Here is a 20,742-nt window from a genome sequence, read left to right as displayed (position 1 = left end):
TTGTTAGAAGGTAGAGTGGATTCTGTATTAAATATAAATTTTGAATACAGTATTATAGTATGTGAATTGTACTAGTCATATGGTGGGTAGTATTGATAATAATTATTAATATTATTAGAAGTGACATTATAGTATTGTAGTGACTTTAGCATTATATTTTTCATATTGTTAATCTAGAACGATTTCCAGAGAAATATGCAAGGTTGCTGGCAGACAGAAGTGTTAGATTTTCTTCACAAATCAGTTGTCGAGAAAGAGTGCCTTGTCACAGTTATGGAAAAACCTAGACCTGGGGAGCCATTGCAGGTAAGTGCTAAAGAAGATGGAATGTTTAAGTTTTCCATATACTGTAGTAAATTATTTCTTGTATATTTTTTAAGCCTTAAAAATGGGACCTGTCTTGCACCTGAGCGACCGAGTTCCAAGTGTTGTGAAGAAAGATTATGTCATCCCCACCCTTGGCTACTCTTCAAAATTTGAAAATTATTAGGATTTTTGTTTTTGATGAAATAAAGTTTTTAAATAATTGTCAAATATTATAGAGCACACACCTACATATATGTGGCCAGCCCCTGCGTACCACAGGTTTGTTGCACAAAGAATAAATCCAGCAGTGAGCGAAGGACTGACCACTCCTTTAGTAGTTCAATGTAACCAGTCACTTTATGGCTTTTGTCTGAACTTTTTCGTATTCAGCATATCATATAACAGCCCATGCAAAATATGGTGTTTGTTAGATTTAAATTGAAAACTTTTAGGTGATTACCTTGTAAGTATGTTGAGATGACTCTCTCTTTAGAATTAGATTTTGACATGAAAAGAGATATTTCTGTAGGTATTTTAGTGAAGCAGCCAAAAGATAATTTAATAATCTTAATAATAATAATAATAATAATAATAATAATAATAATAATAATAGTACAGTAATAGTGATGATTATTTCCATTTTGTTGCCTTGTCCAAAACTTAGCCATTAATTTTGACACTTAATGAACTACGAATTCTATATTAAACAGGTCCATCTCTTGGTGAAAGAACACAGGTTAATGAACTACGAATTCTATATTTAACAGGTCCGTCTCTTGGTGAAAGAACACAACCTGGATGTGATATCGTTATTAGTGAACAAGATGAAAGTGTGTCGGATAGTTAAGCCTATGCTAAGTTTGGAGGAAGATTCCTGTGATGTAGTAAGTCTATTATAGTTTGTTGAAATTACCTTGAATGCTTCAGAAAATCGTTTTCCTCTTACTTGTAATTGTTTTGTCTCCTATTCTGGCCATAAGGGGATATGTGCACTGGGTAGAGTCTTGATTTTTTCTTTCAGACCACATTAAACTGAAGAATGGAAAGATTGAACATTTTCTTTCTTTTACAGGTAGTTGAAGATGAAACAAATCAAATGGATTTTCCTGTAGTAAATTTGCCATCTCTGAGTCTTCCCAATAATCCCTTCGAGAAATTCAGAGTAAAGGTCACAGCAATTAAAGACCCAGCTTCTGTTTATATTTCTCCAGTATTTTCAAATGGTACAGCAGAGTGTGAATGCCTGCTGCAGTCGTCAGTTGCTGCTTATCAAAGTTTCTTTTCTTTAGTTAACAGTAATCCCTCACCATATGCAAGAGTGAAAGACCCACAGATAGGTATGTAGTGTTTTAAATGTGAATCTTGTCTTTTTTAGTTTTTCATTAAAAATGTGTTATCATTTTGATAGTAAATAACTGTTTAGAACAATTCAGTCATACAAACGATAATTATGTGTGATAACTATCATACACTATCGTATTGTCAGCGATGAAACGTAAACAAAACAATGTTTCCAATTTAGGCGACATGTATAGGAAAAACATGATTTAGAGTCGGCTTTGTTATTTCATTTATTTTGAATATCTAAGGATACAGTAAGTAAAACAGCATTTGTAATAACACCATCTTTACATAACCAATATTTCATAAGGTACTTGTTGTTGCAAAAGCTAGCCTATTCACAAATGGTTTTGTAATTTAGCAGTCGTCTGATACTACAGATATGAGATAAATTCATGAAAATTTGCCATAATTTGTGACCTCGTCTTATCTAAAGGTCATCTTATACACGGGAATATACAGTAAGTTCCAATTTCGCACCAGTGCTGAGGTTAATGCGCAAGTAAATGTTAAATAGCAGCCACTACCCTTGGCCAAATTTTGTCGTTAAATCGATGTCCGTTTGTTCCGGGTCCGTTAAAGCAAGGCTTTACTCGAAGTTTAAACCAAGAATTCTTTCGAAATCTTTCAAGAATATTTTAAAACTTTATGTATTGTATTAGTAACCAGTTTCTTAGATTTAAGAATGAGCAGTTAACGTATGGCACACCGTTACTTTTGGTTCACAGGAGAAATATACTTGGGGATGTTTTCGACAGAGGAATGGTATAGAGTTCAGATCATTGCAAAGACGCAGTACCAGATTACTGCCATGTTTGTAGACACTGGAAACTTGGAAGACATCGCAATTAAAAAGTAAGGCGCCATATTTATGAAGATTTTGTTGAGATTTTTATGGTTTGTAAGCTTTTCAAATTAGCTTTAACAGTAGAGAAATTGTAGTAGGAATATATATCATACAAACCTTGATCATTTTACTATTAATATTATTATTATTATTCATAAGATGAACCCTATTCGTATGGAACAAGCCCACAGGGGTTATTGACTTGAAATTCAAGCTTCCAAAGACTATGGTGTTCATTGGGAAGTAAGGGAAGGTAAAGGGAAATACTGAAAGAAGAGATCTCATTAAAAAGAAATAATATATTCATTCATACTGTACTTAAGGGAACTTTACATGTTTTTGTTGGTGTATTTTTTATGATAAATGACATGCCTGTACCTTCAGCTGTATTGATAAATTACACAGATGTCTTGAAAATTTAACCCATTACCAGTTCAGCAGTATCCCCTGAAGTGACTAATTGTGGGTCAGGCAACTGGAACAAAGTAGGAGGCATTTTGTTAAGGTGGTCTATATCTCGGTCTCATTGTGAAGTGAAAAGTAACTAGCCAAATGTGTGAGAAATCTTTGGAACAGAGGAGTACATTAAAGATTGAAATAAGAATATATGTATCAAAACACAGTAGAATTTCCAGCTTTATACAAGATGCGTTTTTAGGAGTTTTGACTCCGAAACCCGACTTTTGATAAAAAATAGAAATTTCATATTCATTATATGCCAAATGAATTGAAATGTTGAATAGAATGTGCAAACTGTTTAGAGTTCATCAGGTGTCTTATAACTATATCCTCTTCACATTTTTACATTGATCGTATTTATAAATGTCACGTGACTAATGCAAAGTTAAGGTATAAGGAGAATTCATCTTTTTCAGCAAATTGAATCATTATCTTAGATGGTTGTCCAGTTACTGGTCACATGAAATAATACTGTTAGTTACTCTGTAGAAATTATTTGGACAACCAATTGATGGTCATATAAAGTAATATTGTTTGTTACTCTAGAAATTATTTGGTTTATTTGTGACTGAATATACAGTGATCCTGAAACTAATATTTGTCAATATAACTTTCAAAGTTCTTTTAACCTTACAGCTTGCGCGAATGCCCAGAAATTGGCTTGAACATTCCTGCCATGGCAGTTGGTGTTAAACTCCACCAAGTGGTTCCTCCTAATCAGAGTAGAAACATGTGGTCTGAAGAGGCCATGAGAGCAATGATAGATTGTCTTATGAACACTAATGAAAAAAGCTTTTTGACATCAGTTAAGGTACGTTATTCAGAATCTTGTGCTGTTAGGAAAGTAAATATGTTCTTCCCTTCCAGAAATAGCAAACTTTTTTTTTTTTCACTGAGCAAATTTCCCCAATGTAACCATCCAAGGACATTTATTTTAACATGAAGTTGAAGTCAGATTTAGGCATTGTAAATTAATTGATTATGTCATAAAGAGTATATTTGTATCTCCCATGTACAGTGTTGTTCATAGGCTTTCATGGACTTTTCAATCAAGAAATCTGAAGTCTCTTTTGATTAATAAAATGCTTTGACAGTTTTGAGATAAAAGGGAAAAGTTAGTATATGCGAGAATGACCAGGACAAAAAGGTTACTGTGTCTGACACGACTGAAAAGTGTGGAGCTGGGGAAAGGGTAGCCCCTCTGTCAGAAAAAGTCGGGGATGGATTTTGTTATTTCTAGGGTTGTTGGGGAAGTGTGGGAAGAGTGTAAGATGTGTTAGTGAGATTGTATAGTCCAAGAATCCCCATAGAAGGGTAGTGCCATCAGTGTATCTCACATGGTGCACTGTAGGCATTACTTGAGATTCCCTTCAGCCCCTAGCTGCAGCCCATTTCATTCGTTTTACTCTACCTGTGTTCATATTCTTTCTTCCACCATACACTCCACCCTCTCCTAACAGATTTTACTCCTGTTTCACCTTTAAAGCCTTTTAAAGTCAATTTCCCATTGAGTGCTGAATGATCTCGTAGGTCCCAGCGCTTTGCCTTTGGCCTAAATTTTATATTCCATTCCATTCCTAATAACATTTCAATTTAAAAATTAATCTAGTTGTATAGTTACAAATAATTATATTCACATTAATTTTATTTTATTCTTGATATTTCAGAGTATGGAAAGTCCTCCACAAGTTGAGCTGTACCTTGAAGGCACTGAAAAGTTAGCTTACGCTGATCTTATTACCAGTGGCCTTGTGGCCATTCAAGTGTAGTGCAAAAAACTGCAAATGTTTACTTGTATTTATTTTGCATTTTCAGCACCTTTCTGATTTTGTATAAGATGGGTCCAAAAGCAAAAGTTTTCAGTTTGATTTTCTGTTGACTGGGGATAATGATTTTCTTTCCTGTACCATTAAATCACACTCCGAACTGGAGAAGTCACGCCATTGATTTATTTTACATGTTTACATTTTTTTTTATTTTTTATCTTTTCTAATAGATTGTTTAGAAAAAAACATTAAACATTTACTTTGGTCTCATGAAAAACTTGGCCTTGTAAGTTTGCACTTGTAATTTCATTATAAAGAATTTATTAAAAATCTTGTGATTTAGTTCAGACCTGTGTATATTTACAGTCGCCTCAAAATAAAACTTTGAACGCAACTTCATTTCGTGATGAAATGTGCATTCGATCTTTTTTTTGTGATTTCCACCAGGAGCGCTGTTTCTCGTCATTCAGTCATACATCTGGCAGTGCCGTGGGTCTGGGAGTGGTAGCCTCTTCTCATCTAGACAAGCAGTGCTTGATGAGAAGTCCAAGGGATCAGTTGTCAATGTATTTGCCCTTGGCTCTCCTTGTAATTTTTGTATGCTATTTTTTTGTTCTCTTGCACTTTAATGATTAGAAATGGCTAAAGAATCTCTCTTCAGATGTGAAGAAGACTGAGATTGTGACATTATGGAGAAGTGGGAAGTTTATGACCCATAGCAAAAGAGATGGGGATGTCCAAAATCACGGTGTCAGTGTGGTGCCATTGTACTAAGGAATCCAACTTAGAAACTGCATTACAGAATAATAAAGGCTCTGGTTGACCAAAAATGACTAATGAGAAGCCAGACAACCTTATTAAAAGGATTATTATGAAACATTTATCAATGCCAGTAAAGATTTTGAAGGCAGAAAAGAAGGCTCAAAGAGCGGTACATCACCATCTACAAAAAGACCTTGGTCTCCCGTCTTGCGTTGCTGCAAAGAATCTGCGCCTCTCAGACCCCGTGACGAATAAACAAAAGAATTGTAAAGATTATTTGCACTGGAAAAAAGGTACGGGTAAATTTATCAAATACTTTCTTCCAACTTATTAACAATGTGGTAATGAGATAACAAGCAACTAGGTATTTAAAGTTCACATTTAACTTCCAAGTATATTTTTCCTCCAAAATTGAAATCCAACCAAACAACCAATTAAAATTTGAGTAGATTAGTGACCAGACTGCTATGAGTAAACCAGAAATAGACATTATATACCACGAACAGAGGCCTTATATACAACGAGGGCAGTGTGAAGTTTCCCAAGGACAGTGTTGTTGCCATTATACCCTTTATAATATCGTGATCCATTTCATTTTTAACCAGTGGCAGATGATGTCTCGTGTGATTCGGGAATAGAGTAGCTCTTAGTTGTTTTAATGGAACATAAGTTTTTAAAGCATAGTTTAATGGTAAATTTAATACGAAAGGCTTGTTCAACTTGTAACGAAGTTGCGTTATAACTATTACAAATTATATATCATTGTTATAATAACTTCTTGTATTTGGGTCTTCTGATACACAGTTATACGTTATAAAACAAACCTGAAACTGGAAGAATTGTGAAAAGCCTAACATATGAAGAAAATAAAGAGGAATTGATAGCTAACATCCTTCCATTTGCAGATCCACCGAAAGAAGAAAGTGAAAATAGGAATTTATAAAAGATGTATGGTATTACGGAGACAATAAACACAAAGTAGGAAGGGAGCTGTTTCAAAGCCAACAAATCCTGCATACTATGCCATTACTACTACTACTACTAGTTTAATATGAAAGCCTTCTTCAACATATAACGAAGCTGCGTTATAGCTATTAACGAATAATAACAGTGTTATAACAGCCTATCCTATACTCGGATCTTCTAACAGACATTAAATTGAAACAAACACGGAAAAGAAGGAATAGAACGAGCAAGAAGAGGAGCCGTTACAAAGGCGACTCCCGCCCATTACTACTACTACTACAACAACCCAAACCAATTCGGTTCCAGGAGACGTACTTGACATTTAAAGACAGAAAAAACGTCCTTAGGACGAATAATCCTCTCCAGGATGGTCTACCTTCATTTCCCGAGTAACCTGACGGAGGAGGAGCAGATGCTTCAAGCTAAGTACCAGAAACTGAGGAGAAAGGTAGGAAGCTGGTCCTAGCGGCTTGTTCTTCGCTATTTCGGCGAAAACAGTTTTCATTTTGAGGTTAATCACTGAATATTACTTTTCTTATTGTCTAGGTAAAGCTGTTTGGTGGATTTTTAGAGCTTTTTATTGGTTAGGCTAATGGTTGTAGTCCGGTGTTAGGTTATAGGATAGGCTGTAATGACGTAGCCTAGCGGAATGGTAAAACTGAAGGGTACTACCGCGCCTCCGCGGTGGTTTGGTCACCGTCTCTTTACTTGCAAAATGGGCTACCAATGGGCTATTGGGAATGGTCGGATTGTGGACAATTTAATTCTTTGAAGTCTGTTTTAGATAAGGTATTAGCGGAGGGGTGTAGGGGTTGGGGGGAAACCGTTAATGTACGTTGCGTGCGAAAGTATAATTTCCCTGCATTTTAATGTGCGCTTTGAATTTTACTGACATTCGTTTCATTAGCAAGCAAGTAGCCTAGGCTAATATCCTACAATTTAGGGGACCACAGTGGGAAAGCTGCGTTTTTGGAGGGGGGGAATGCAACATGAGTGAAAGGCATGAATCGAAGTAACCTAACTAAGGGGCATGCATCTTTACCTGGCTGGGGTCATGAAGCCCTCCTGGACTGCCCCCCCCCCCCCCCAGTCTAATGCAGAGGCCCACATCCTTGCCAAGTCGAGTGACTTCCCCCTCTCCTTCCCCCCTTCCTTGACCTCTTTTCCCAACCTAACTTAGGGTCCTGAGTCCTCAAAGTCTTAGGCCTACTAACCTAAGGTTCTGCATATGACTATTAATAATGTTGCAACCTGACCAACCACCCCAATCTAACCTAACCTAGGGCACCAGCTCCTTACCCTAGTGCATGATGTCAGTTTGAGAACATTCTATAAACTTACTTCACTCTGAATCATAACTATTAGTAGGATTAACGTCACCGGACCAATCAGGATCTTCCCTAGATGTTGAAAGCCCCAGAAAAATGACATCGCTGTCTTTTCTACGTCTTGATAAGTTTCGTAGTAACACTACAGTACCGTAAGTGCTGTTCTTCCTTATAATTTAAGGAAGCGTTGTACCTGGCCCACTGTAAAGAATTAAGTAAAACATGTTCCCGAAATTTAAAGAATGGCATCTGTGTGAGGAGGAAGAATGGCATCTGTGTGAGGAGGATGAAATATGGCACGAAATTGAGTAAGGCAGCCAAAATAATCCACGGAGCAGGAAGAACATAGGTGAACAAACGGCTCCATGACTGCTAGCTGAAGCCAGCTTTGTCAAGCAACACCTGATTTCCAAAATCCCACATAATTGTTAAGCTTGACCAATCAAGTTTTAGCATTTTCCTACGTACTCACAATGCACACAAACAAGTCTGATTGGAAGCTCCACTCCCATGACAGGAAAATTCTGTGTGGGTGAAAACATTGTCATAAGAAAGATTTTGATAAAGATATGAGCATGACTTTTTTACTACGCATGTTAAGGAAGATTACAACAGAAAAATTGTGACCTCAAGTAATAGTTTAAAGTAAAATAATACCAAAAGCCAGCCTTGTTACCAAGCTTGAGTAACTGTTGCAACCTCACTCCACCTAGATACCCCTTTATGTAAAAGGCCTATTTTTTTATATGTTGCATATGCAGAAGAAGTACAAATTATATTTAAAATGTGTAATTTTCCTGTACCTCCATTCATATTCAAACTCTTCCATCTTGCTATCCACCCTCTCCGTACAATTATTTCATAGTGTAGCTGTGAGGTTTTCCTCCTGTTACACCTTTCAGACATTTCTACTCTCAATTTACCTTTCAGCACTGAATGACCTCATAGGCCCCAGCACTCGGCCTTTGGCTTAAACTCTACATTCCATTCCGTTCCACACTGAAAATAAATTTTACTTTATTAATGAATTTTTATGCCAGATTATTGTTAATTGCTCAGCCATTTATAAGTGGGATTGCAATACTTGATGTACTCTGCCTTTGTGAGTCGTATGTCATGGAAAAAATGTGATTACAGTATTATTTTTTGCAAAGGAGATATATATAGTAATATATAAATAACATTAAATCTACAGTATTAAAAATTTCATGATTTCCCACAGAAAAAGGCATTACAAGCATTAAAGGCCCCTAAACAAGAACCAGAGCCTTTGGTCCCTCTGAAGCGGCCAATGGAAGCTAAGGATGCCAAAGAAATGGCTAAGAAGTTGATCAAGTCAGGAGCAATCAAGGTACCTGAACGTCCTCAAGCAGCTACTGAAAAGACCACCTTTAAGAGATCGATGGTAAGAATATTGATTTTATTATTGTCTTTCGCAATCAAATAACTGATTTTCTTCTGTGAGGTTATCCAGGACTGATGTAATTTGAATAATTGGCTGTTATAAGCAAGGTTTACATTTCGGTTTTTCTTTTTGCAGGGACTTGAACGAAAATTATCAGCAGCAGATAAAGCACCATCTGGATATCAGCCATTTTCTACGACACATCCAGAAGAAGAAATTCATGAATCTAGGGTTAAAGTTCAAAGTGAGTGAAAAATGGCCTCACTGTATATTTTTGTTTTGAATTTACTAAGCATTTTAGCTTTTTTATTAATTATTTAGAGATTTTCAGGTAAAGAATATTTATGTATGTGTTCTGCTTGGTACAGACAATTGCTTTGGTTATTTCTAAATGCCTGGCAGGGTTGATTGATTAAATTTAGCCACTCCAAAGCAGTATGTCAACAGGTAGTCATAGTGGAGCTGGACATAGTCTGATATATTCCAAAGTGAATATTAGCAGGTTTTTATTTCCTGCCCCTCAAGAATATATGAGATGAGAGAGAACAAATTCAGAATATCAGAAAACTCTTAAGTGAAAACATAGGTTAACAGTTTATTTAAACTCAACAGAATGTTCTAACACTAACAATGAGATGTTTTCAGAAACTTAGTTGCTTACAAGACACAATATTGTACTCCAAGATCAGAGAAAAATGTACTAGTGACATTGATCTCATGTACCACACTGTGAAGATCAAACTTTAGTTACCTTTTATGCTCGTACAAGAGACATTATCCAGTTAATGATTTTCAAAAACCTCACCGAGAAACAGAGAAAACATTCATCATCACAGCTGAATTAGTTTATTCTATAAAAAGGTTTGATGTGAAATATATTCTTTTTGAGTAAGAGAAATTTGTTAACACTTCTAAAAGCTTAATAATCATAAATAGCCTGTCACAAACTAGGCATCAAATAGTTCATGCCTTCAAAACATTAATCTGACCATTAAGCAGAGAAAAACAACATAATCTTAAATTATCAGACAGTGGTAACTTTGATACCTATGAACGTTTAATTTTCTTCATCAATTACTGGACATTTCTCCCATGCATGAAGGCATTGTAATTATTTATTTATTTTTAGGTAAATGAAGACTTTGAAGTGAATATTGACACAAACATCTGCAAATAGTTTTACATATTCAAATTAAAGTAGATTTTTTCTTTACAGTCAAATGATTCTGGTAGTCGTTGTCACAAACCATGTACTGTACAGTAACTGGCATTAAAATTCACCTCTAATCCAAGAGTTGGGTAAAGTTTGAAACTGTGAAGTGGACACATTTTACTACTGGATGCCTTTAAATCCCCCATAAGGGTTCTAGAGCCAACATCAGGTTATGTGAGCAGGGATAGCAATGGTAGATTTCACAGAATGCTGTCAACTGAGGCGTGTTAGGGTCCCCCAAACTAGATACTGTCAAGATCTGACAGCAAAGAATAGGTGTAGTGAGATAATGTTTTATATGTAATTAGACTCGAAGTTTATTTTCCTGAAAGTTTTGACATAGTAATTTGTATGACATTTATGTGGTTTATTGTAAGGTCAGTTCTCTCATACTGGTTGATGTCTCAACAGAGTACCACTGGTTTATACATTTATATAAAATATTAAAATAACCTAAAAAATGTCTAACTTTTGCTCCCTCTTTCAGCAAAACCTGTATGATAGTTTTGTCTCAGCAAGAGATAGAGAAGAGAGAGGCGAATTTACGAGAGATGGCAGGGGCTCCGATGGCAAACCACGTCATGGCCACACAATTTACGTTTTTGGGTTCAGCATATCTGAGGATGTCTTGAAGAAAGCATTTTCTACTTTTGGAAACATAGTCAACGTAAACATGGAAATTGATAAAAAGTAAGTACTGTATAGTGTTTCACAGAATATTATTCAGTTCCTATATCGTGAACATTTTTATATTTTAATGTGGATATATATGGTTGTACAAATTACAACCTTTAGGTTTTACTAAAAGATTCACATTAATTTTGCCCTGTAAAGTAAATTTGTTTTGGCACACTTCATCCCTAGTGTGACGAACTGGCTGTAAGCCATTTTTCCTTATTCTGAGAAAATAGACTTCAAAGATTTTGATTATTCAGAGCTTCTAAGTGGCTCATCTTGTATGGAAATTTTGTTGGAAAATCTGCCAACGCAGGCACCTGAAATTTTGATGTTATAAGAGTATCAAAAACTGAGACACTTTGATCGGAAAACTTAAAATAAAATGGGATAGGCCAGTTTGTCAAAACAGGAACAAATGAAGCTGTCATATTAAGATTGCTTTCAGGTACAAGAATCCAGCTCACTGTGAGCTTATCCAGACTCTCAAATCCTCCTGTGGGCAGAAAGTGGTCATGTCGTGTCTGTTGGTCAGAACAAATATGCTGATCGGTTTTCACACACCCTTAACTGATATTCATCGTTTGTTACCCTGTTTTGGAGATGGCTTTATCTTCGTGATTTTAATTTCGGTTTATTGGGATTTAAATAAGTTTATTTTCTGCCAGTCATTGTCTGTCATCGTTTTTTGTTATTTCTTAGTTAGGCATTAGTCCTTTTTTTCTTGGTATTTTTCTTGGTATTTTAGATAACCTTGGATAGCTTAGGAGCTCATGAATGATTTCCTTAGAGAAGTTCACTGACCTTTTGTGTAACAATCCCTTTTGCTTGTTACGCTCATATCAGTTATTGCAAACTTCATGGTTTGATTTGCATGTTCAGTGTTTGAGATTTTTATTATATGGTGTAATTCATAGTTAGTTGTGGTCTGTGTTCCTGGTTTGTTACCGTAATTACAGTATTACACAGTGGCATTGTGAGTATTGTAAGCAAGTTTTCTGACCTGCTGGAGTCATGCTATTTTGTGAGGCAATCATGATAACAATTTATGATCACGCAAACCTCTTAGTAATTTAAGCTCTCTTAAAATGATCAGTTATAATTTTCATAATGGTTTATAATAATATTTATAATAAATTATTATTAATAAATGCATTTCACATAAAATACACTGGAGTAAATTTCACATGCTCAGTCCCTCCAAATCCCCAAAATAAAGTTATCACTGGTCGTCAGCGTGTTTACAAGGTTTTTCACACTTTAGTTACTCATCTTGTAGCAGTGCACAGTAATTTCACATCTAGGTTAGAGGGCTTCTTACCAGTAGTTTCCTTACAGGTCAAGTTTGGAACTCAGATGTGCCTTGTAGAATATTTAAGGTCTGGTCGTAGACCCAGTGGCAACTTTAACTGTAGAAAGTTATAAGCGTGACAAGAGCTCAGGTAAGGGTTCCATACCCTCTGCCTTTGGCCTAAATTTCACTTTCTTATTTGGATGGAGACTGTAGAATAGGTGTGTCACTCCATTTGGAAGGGCAACTTTTGGCATCCCAGGATTTGAAAGATGCCTGATTCCAGGTCCAAATTCAGAAGTCTTTAAGGATATTCCTCAACTTTGATTAGCGAGAAAGGGTTTTCCAGTTCAGGGTCCAATGTTTTGGTCGGTCCACAGCCCTGCAGATCTTCACTTGTCATGGCCCCAGTACATCCTGGGGTCATAATTTTGACTTTAGACCTTTGATGCCAGTGAAGAAGTAGGCTTCTGAAAAGTAAAGGGTTTGTATTATTATTATTATTATTATTATTATTATTATTATTATTATTATTATTATTATTATTATTATTATTATTATTATTATTATTATTATTATTATTATTACTCAGAAGATGAACCCTATTCATATGGAACAAGCCCACCAAAGGGACCATTGACTTAAAATTCAAGCTTCCAAAGAAAATGGTGTTCATTAGGAAAAAGGGGAAATACAGAAAGAATAAATTAATAAATAGATAAAAATGTATTAAAATGGAAGGAGAATAGCATTGGGATAGTAATGCATTGCAGCTTTCCTTGAACTTTTCAAGTTCCAGAATAATATTAGGGTAGTAATGCACTGTATCTTCGCTTGAACTTTTGAAGTTCCTATTGCATGACATCCTCAGGGAGACTGTTCCACAGTCCAACAGTGTGAGGGTTTGAGAAACCTTTTTTAATTATTACCCTACTCCTTTTATTTGGTTTAATTATGTATTTGAAAACTGTATATTTGATTGTAAAGATAAATATAATTTCTTCCAGCTGCGGCTTTGTGACATTTGATAAGGTGGAGTCTGCAGAGAAGGCGATTGCAGATGTAAGTATAAAACTTTTCTAATGTATACATATTATATATTAATCCCAGAATCTTTCCGTATATCATATTATATATTAATCACAGAATCCTTCTGTTGTCAGTAATAACAATAATTAAAAGAGAAATATTTAGGGATTATCTCTCGCTCTAACATTTCATATTTTATCATTGAAGACATTTAAAGTATATATTAAGGCATGAGGCGTCATGTCATGCAGAAGTAGTATATAAGTTCAAATGAAAATATTTCAATTCTAATATATGAAGCCAGTACTGTACTTCATCATATTCAGCAGTTAATTGCCAAATGGAATGACGGAAATGATCACAAGCTGTCGACATTATTGGCTGTTGACGTAATCCAACTATTTTGGCATCATTGGAGATCATTGTTTAGGCACAACCTCAAAAATAATTGCCATCATGAGTATAGATTGTGGTAGACGGTAGGATTTCTTCACATTACTTCCAACACAAATCATTGTGATAGTCTTCTCTAGCCAAAGAAATTTGTTTTCCATTTATCAATACACTGCTCTTAAGGGCTTCGTGAATTTAGATTCATCTAATTACCAAAGACAAGCATTGTAAGTGAATGTTTCTTGCAGATGAATGGTAGTATGGTCTCTGGGATTCAGCTTAAAGTGTCGCTAGCTCGCCGTCAGCCGGTAATTGATCCGATAAACGATGCCTCTTCATCTGCCACGTGGTCTACCATAGGTAAGATGAGTTGTGGTGTTTTGTTTGCATTAAGACGTGTTAAGACAGATGAGATATTTTAGGTCATCTTCAATTTCATGATCTGGATGATGTAATAATGATCTTGAGTGATTTTTAAGATCTAGGAGCTAAATTGAGTTAAACAGAGGTCTTACGTGTGTTAAGTATGCAAATTGATATAACTAATATTGCAATAATTACCTTAAAAGGCAAGTTACAAGGACTGCTATAAGTTCATGAGTATAATGTTCATTTCAATATGTGAACAAGGCATTTGCATTTATCATAGGAAGTGTTGGACTGTTTTCATTCCTCTGCCTAGTTTTGTTGTTAACTACCAGACTGATAGTTTTGATAAATAAAATTTAATCCTGCACTGTAATTTCCAATCAGATGCGCATCGACGGGAGCCAATAGTTAAGTTAACATATGGTAGTTTAAACATAAGAAATGTTCTTTATAATTTAAATTGAAAGCATTATGTGTAACACTAGTACAGTTTCGTATTGTACTCAAGTTACAAAGCTGTCAGTTTTAGCCATTGCTCTCCCGTCCATTGTGTTCTTTATATCGCTATTTAGATGAAGTGGTGGTGATTATCAGAGGTAACATAATTTAGGTCCTCTTACACTTCTATGTGAACTTGTGGAGTAGAATTGGGACTGGATCTGAAAGTGTTTTTTTGCCACTACTATAGAAACAGGATAAATCTAGAATAAAGGGGCCAAGTTGATGATGCATCTTTGTATCGAGTTTCACTACAAGAAGTAGCCTGAACATTTTGGACATGTATAGTGCCTTGTTCAACCAGGATGCTTCCAGATTTGGAGATAAAACTGACTAGTGCAAGCGTCAGTTCAAACAACTTCAACATGTGGGAGGTTGCTCTTTTTTGTCTCTAAAATTTGGAAGCACTGTCACTTTTGGGGAACAGCTAGAACATTAACCACACAAGAGTGGTATGTTAGAACTTCTTCAGAACAAGAAATCACGGGTATCTGAAGTATGTCTTATTAGTTTTAGAAACCATAGAATGAAGGTTATGATACTGTTATTTAGTTTCGTCAGTGACTTGAGGTTCTTTGCAGCGTCCCTTTGGCCCCATTCATTCCTATTGCTGTACCTCCGTTCATAATCTCTTCTGTCTTACTTTCCACCATCTCTTAAAGTTGATTCATAGTGCAACTGCTAGGTTTTCTTTGTTACACCTGTCAAGCCGTTTTAATGTCAATTTCCGTTCCAGCGCTGAATGATCTCGTAGGTCCCAGCACTAGGCCTTTGGCCTAAAGCCTATATTCTATATATTCTACAGTACGTGTTTGTTATTTTGAGTAAAAAGGGTGAAAGCTAAATGCAACTTCGTTATTAACATTTTTTAATGTTACTTTTCCACAGCCGCCAGTCATTCACAGAAAGGCTCCCATAAAGACAAAAGAGATCTGGTTGCATATGACGATGACCTCTTTGGCTAGAGATAAGGTGGTGGGAAGTCAATAAGAATTAAGGTCAGTATTTTATTTACAAAAAAGCAAGTAAATTTTGTCGTGTAAAGGTCTTTCTTACTAAAGCCTCAAGTACATTAATCATAAAATATTAAATATAGTTAGTTTTTGAGATTTATTTTCATAATTTATATCAGTATGTTTTTTTATGCAATTTGTACTAACTTTGGTTTCCAAGGTTTATCACTTTCACTTTTAATATCTCAAGTCCGATCTCCGTTGATACCGTATTTGCAGGCATATAAGACAAGCTCTTTTTTCAAGTCTTTTAAAATACATTACCTTGCAGTTTGGAACATTCTTTTTCCCATTACACAGAAAACATAAAAAATTAAGTATAATCAAATACAGTAAGTTGTCTCTCTGGAGGAAATGTTTTATCAGTTGTTAATTGTAACTACCATACTTGACAGTTGTCCACAACCACTTGCTATTGTCTACAGCAACAATACATATGAGTTATCTTTATACAAGTGTCCCAGTGTAAAGGGTTTATATATATTACTTGTGTGATAAGCGACTAGTATCACCATTTTTAAAGTAATCATTATACATCCAACATCATGAATCTGCTGAACGTTGTATTGCATTGTTTTCAGATTTCAGTAAATATTTTCTAATGGAGAATTACTTACCGGTAGCCTCTGCTTCATGCAAATTTCTTATCACATAGGTTTTATATATTACCTACTTATCAGCTACATTAAAATTTGTAAAGTGTAATCTTTATGCAGTGGCCATTGTTTCAACAGTATTTCATTAGCTTTCGTCATTTTAACCATTTAGTTTCAGCTGCTGTCTCAACCCACCTCCATCATCATTGAACATTTGCCATCAGCATTGATATAGGCTATACCTGTACCCTATTTCTGTTTTATATTTTATTTATATTAGCATTGCAGGATATCTTTAGTATATTTAGAATGATAGCATGAGTAATATAGAGTGGGAGATTGTAGGCATAGGGTTGTTTAGATCTGGGTCAGTTACGAATTTCAGTAGCTGTGCTTTGTGTGATGTATTGATGGCCCAAGTTTTATTATACTACTTAAATAACAATGCCTAAGTAAAATATCTTTTATTAGGCTTTATATTGAATTATAGCTGTGTGTAAGAGAAAGAAGAATAACTTTTTATACTACTCAGGCAGACTTTTGTAAGATTTGCACAAATTCTTTTGTATGAATACTTAACTTCTAGTAACTATGTTTTTGCCAGTACTCTAGTAATAATTTTTTGTATACTCTGTATCATATAATGGTGTAATATATCTTTGGTAGGCTCAAATGTATAGTATCAGCAATATACAGGTGTGAGGGAGAGAGGGAAATATTTTTCATAATAGTCAATTGTATGTTCATCTGATCAGGCTCTTTGCATTGCAATAATTATGTTACGTCATCTGTGATTCTGTTTCATGTTACAGTGATCAACTTCTCTTGTCCCATAATGCATACATATCAAAAGTGGTGTACTAATAGACTTTAAAAGTACAAAATCAGATATGAATGCCTACACACACAGAAGAGATTGTAGTCTAGGCTTATGCTAGTGATTGCAGTATTTTAAATCCAAAACTGTAATTTAGAAAAATGCATTCTTTATGAGAGGCAGATCTCATCATGAGTAAACAGGTAATATTTTCAGGTAGATAAGAAGTTTCAGAATAACCTGTTGTTGGAATTTTTATGATTATATGAGAGGTAAGGAAGTTCTTGATGGTAGTGAGGGGAAGAAATATTTTTTAAATTTTTTGGCAGCTAGGAGTAATTAGAGCTCATTTGATTTGATCTCGCTTTATAAGCTAATAAAGAATTTGATAGTGGTAAAAGAAACGAAGCATAAAGGTTAGTACGTTTCAAACAAATAATTTCACCCAGATTCCTACATGTTTAATTATTTGCAGATGCCAGCACATTCAACTCTGAGTTAGTGTTGAGGAGAAATAAAACTACATACCCTTACGTGTCATCCAGAGGATAGAAGATAAGACTGAAATTTCAAAGATTAGGGCATCTAATGAAATGGGTGAGGAGCAGGTGATCACAAAAGCAATAGATGTCGAAGCAGCGAAGAAAATCACGGGATAAAAAAAAAAACATGGATGAAGACTTAGACTAGCCAGGAATTCAGGCAGATAAGATAAACGGGAAAATATGGCAAAAACAGTGACAGTGATGGAGTTGGTGGTTTTTCCTCGGTTTTGGTAACAGTACGGGTATTTGTTTATTTGATTGGTTCCATTACGTTTCTAGTTTAGGTCTGACAGGTGTACCACATTCTGTGCAGTCATCATTTTTTTTTCAGGAAAGTTCATCATTATTTTCTATTATGTCATGAAATGTAACTATTGTACCAATTTCTTTATGAATGGCTGATAGTGCTTCAATAGGATTTGGGTTATTTGACCTTTGATATATTTTGACATAGTATACTGAACATATATTTTGACTTATCAGTATGCTGAACATTGCCATTTTATTTTCAGTTTGTTTCCAAGGGAGTATAAACCATTGGCTCTTACAATAGGAGAGTCCTTCATTGTACGTTAGGATGGTCATTGATCTAGGAAACAAGGTGGTAGTTAACTGTAGGTAATTGTGATGAGTGGGGAAATGCCCTTCACTTACCTATTGACACTTAGTCATTTTTATTCATTGTTCTTCACGTCTTACCTCATTGACACTTTGAATTTGCACAGGACTCACTTAGTCATTTTTATTCATTGTTCAGTGTGGACTGGCTTCCACGTCTCTCCACGAGCTCATTGGACTGGATGAGAAGTGAGCCACCCTTGTTTCTTTGAATTTGCACAGGACTCTTTGTACTGTGTACTTTTTGAGTATATTATGATACTTTATCTTGTTTTTCATTATGGAGAAAAATGACCAATGACAGTGCGGGGGAATCAGGTGACATGTGATTACTTTTATCCTTTATTGATAGACCCACATAAGCATTGCTCATTTTGTAGGGATAAAGACCGCGATCTTTCTCATGATGTGCTATGGTCCTCTCTCCAGTAAGAGAGGAGAAAGAAGGGTGGGAGGAGTTCTCCAGCTTCTGTTGCCACCTGATCCCTCAACCAGCTGTTTTCTTCCAGTCAAATGTGACAAAACCCTTTTTATATCATCTCTAAAGAATAAAGCATTGTGACGCTCAACATTTGTCATCATGTGAGTATGTGCAAAAGATCTGGCCAGCTTAATTTTCCAGGTTAATCAGTCTTCAGCTGCTTTCCTTGAATACCTAGTAGAGTATAAGGACAAAATTCCTTATGGCACAACAGCTGTTCCTGCAGCCCCTGTAGCCAATCAGAGTGCAAGTTCATTAGGTCACAGGCTACTTGTTCACCTTTACTGAGACTATCTGCTGTCAGGCTAGGCTGTATGGCTTCCACTAAGCTGCAATTGGTCTTCATTACTTTACAGATCATATAGGACTTCTTCTTCTGTTAATAGTGTTATCTTGAATAGGAGGTAAACCAGTCCTTTGCCACCTAACCCAAACAGATGAGATGCTTCCATTTCATGAAGGGCCTGGGCTCTTACATTGGGATACTGCCTCCTGATCTTTGTCTTAGGCTAGCATAGGAGGAAGTGCCCAGGAACATTCTTCCTTCTCTGATTTTGTGAGATACCCAACGAGCTTTTTACACATCTGAGGAGGATATTGCCCGTCCTTTTTAGAGGATAAACGAAGTATATGTAAGGACTAACCTAGTCCTTTTTGGATGATCCTTGTGTTGCTTCTGGGCAATGAGGGCAGGTGTTAGGTTGTAGGCTTCCCTTTCTTCATTCTACCAGAGGGATGTTGCCCAAAGGCCATGGGTTTTTTCTTGTGACCTATAGTGTTGCTTTACAAGTGGTGTAGGCACCCAGCTGCACCTGGACAGAGTAATATTTCATCTGAGTACTTGAGCTTAGTGTAAGCCTCCAGGGTGAATACAGTGACTGGACACACTCTTTCTCTCCATTCTTTTTAGCCTGTTGGGCTAGTTACAAGTGCCTGTACTTCAAGCATCCAATCTTACCATAGTGTCTGGGTTGCATTTCCTTTTAAAAAAAAGTGGGGGAAGTATAGGTCGAGCCACTTGCTGGACCAGTGATGGGTTTGACCAATAGTAGGTAATTTTCTGCACTGAATTCCTTCACAGGGGATTTCATGGCTCTCCCGTGTTTCTTCATAAAGTAACATCCCATTGTCCAAGGTGCTCAGGCTATCAGACCCCTACTGCTCTGGTCAACCATTTCCTCAGACTGGTAAGAGATTACAGGAGTTGACATCCCCTGACTGCATCCACAACCAGAAGCAATGACATTTCCAGGTGACATTCAACTCCCACCTCAGAGGTAAATCTGTTATGAAAGGCAGTGGTTTGTACAGTATTCCCTTAGGAACAAATAACATTTTCATGTGCATTTTTCACAGTTAAATGCACCTCAGGTACCCAGCACTGTCCCTTTTACCACCAGTGAACTACCTTGTTTCCAAGTTCAGTGACCATTACAACAGCTCATGCTGAAGGATACTCTTATTTTTAAGGGCTCTGGCTTGTATACTTGAGAGAAATATTAATTTTAAACATTTGTTTGACTTTTTTACGCTAAAAATGATGTATGTAGGATTTTTTGCCAGGTTGTCATCAGACTCAAACTCGTGGTTTCATGTTGATCGGCCATTTCCACTTTATTAATACTGTGATTTTGGAGTTTGTATCCCCTCACACTTTATTGGGGAATCTGTATTTTGAAAAAATGTCCAGATTTTATATAGTCAATATAAAAAAAATAGCTCTGACATATGACTGTTATTTATTGCTACCATATCTACTTCTGGTGATCAAAGGACACTAGATTTCATATTTCATATGTTTCAATTTGTTTGTTCTCTTCCCTTAATTCTCTTGATATTCATCCTTTATGAAAATTTCCCTCCCTTTCAGTTACATACTTTCTTGCCCAAGATCCAAATGAAAGGACTTCGGATGCACAGTCAAGACTGGAAAGCCACATCTGGAACGTCAGAATGAGGTTCAACGTTAAGGTCGCCTGACCACAGAGAGGGGCAGTACCTCTGCTTGTGCTCACATCTGCACA

The 20,742-nt window shown here is 35.9% G+C and overlaps 2 protein-coding genes across 2 annotated transcripts in view; both read left to right on the top strand.

Annotated features, from left to right (window-relative positions):
• Nucleotides 1–5,049, top strand: part of LOC136856578 (RING finger protein 17-like) — a 122,303-nt gene extending 117,254 nt beyond the window's left edge. Inside the window, exons 31-36 of the mRNA XM_067134448.1 lie at nt 190–306; nt 1,074–1,190; nt 1,379–1,643; nt 2,376–2,502; nt 3,590–3,764; nt 4,621–5,049. Coding sequence (XP_066990549.1) covers nt 190–306; nt 1,074–1,190; nt 1,379–1,643; nt 2,376–2,502; nt 3,590–3,764; nt 4,621–4,722 — 903 coding nt within the window. The 3' untranslated portion in view covers nt 4,723–5,049. The remainder of the gene's footprint in view (nt 1–189; nt 307–1,073; nt 1,191–1,378; nt 1,644–2,375; nt 2,503–3,589; nt 3,765–4,620) is intronic.
• Nucleotides 5,050–6,706: 1,657 nt separating this feature from the next.
• Nelf-E (negative elongation factor E) lies at nt 6,707–20,443 on the top strand. Its single transcript, XM_067134447.1, is given in 9 exon segments — nt 6,707–6,895; nt 8,998–9,180; nt 9,316–9,438; nt 10,881–11,083; nt 13,367–13,421; nt 14,030–14,141; nt 15,537–15,646; nt 17,550–18,286; nt 18,345–20,443. Coding segments are annotated over 7 exon segments (834 nt in total). The 5' UTR covers nt 6,707–6,814; the 3' UTR covers nt 15,614–15,646; nt 17,550–18,286; nt 18,345–20,443.
• The last annotated feature ends 299 nt before the right edge of the window (nt 20,444–20,742 follow it).

This window comes from Macrobrachium rosenbergii, chromosome 36 (genome assembly GCF_040412425.1).
Source record: "Macrobrachium rosenbergii isolate ZJJX-2024 chromosome 36, ASM4041242v1, whole genome shotgun sequence".
Classification (NCBI taxonomy): domain Eukaryota; kingdom Metazoa; phylum Arthropoda; class Malacostraca; order Decapoda; family Palaemonidae; genus Macrobrachium; species Macrobrachium rosenbergii.
The sequence above is the reverse complement of the archived record's forward strand: the minus strand, read 5'-3'. Positions and strand labels throughout refer to the sequence as shown.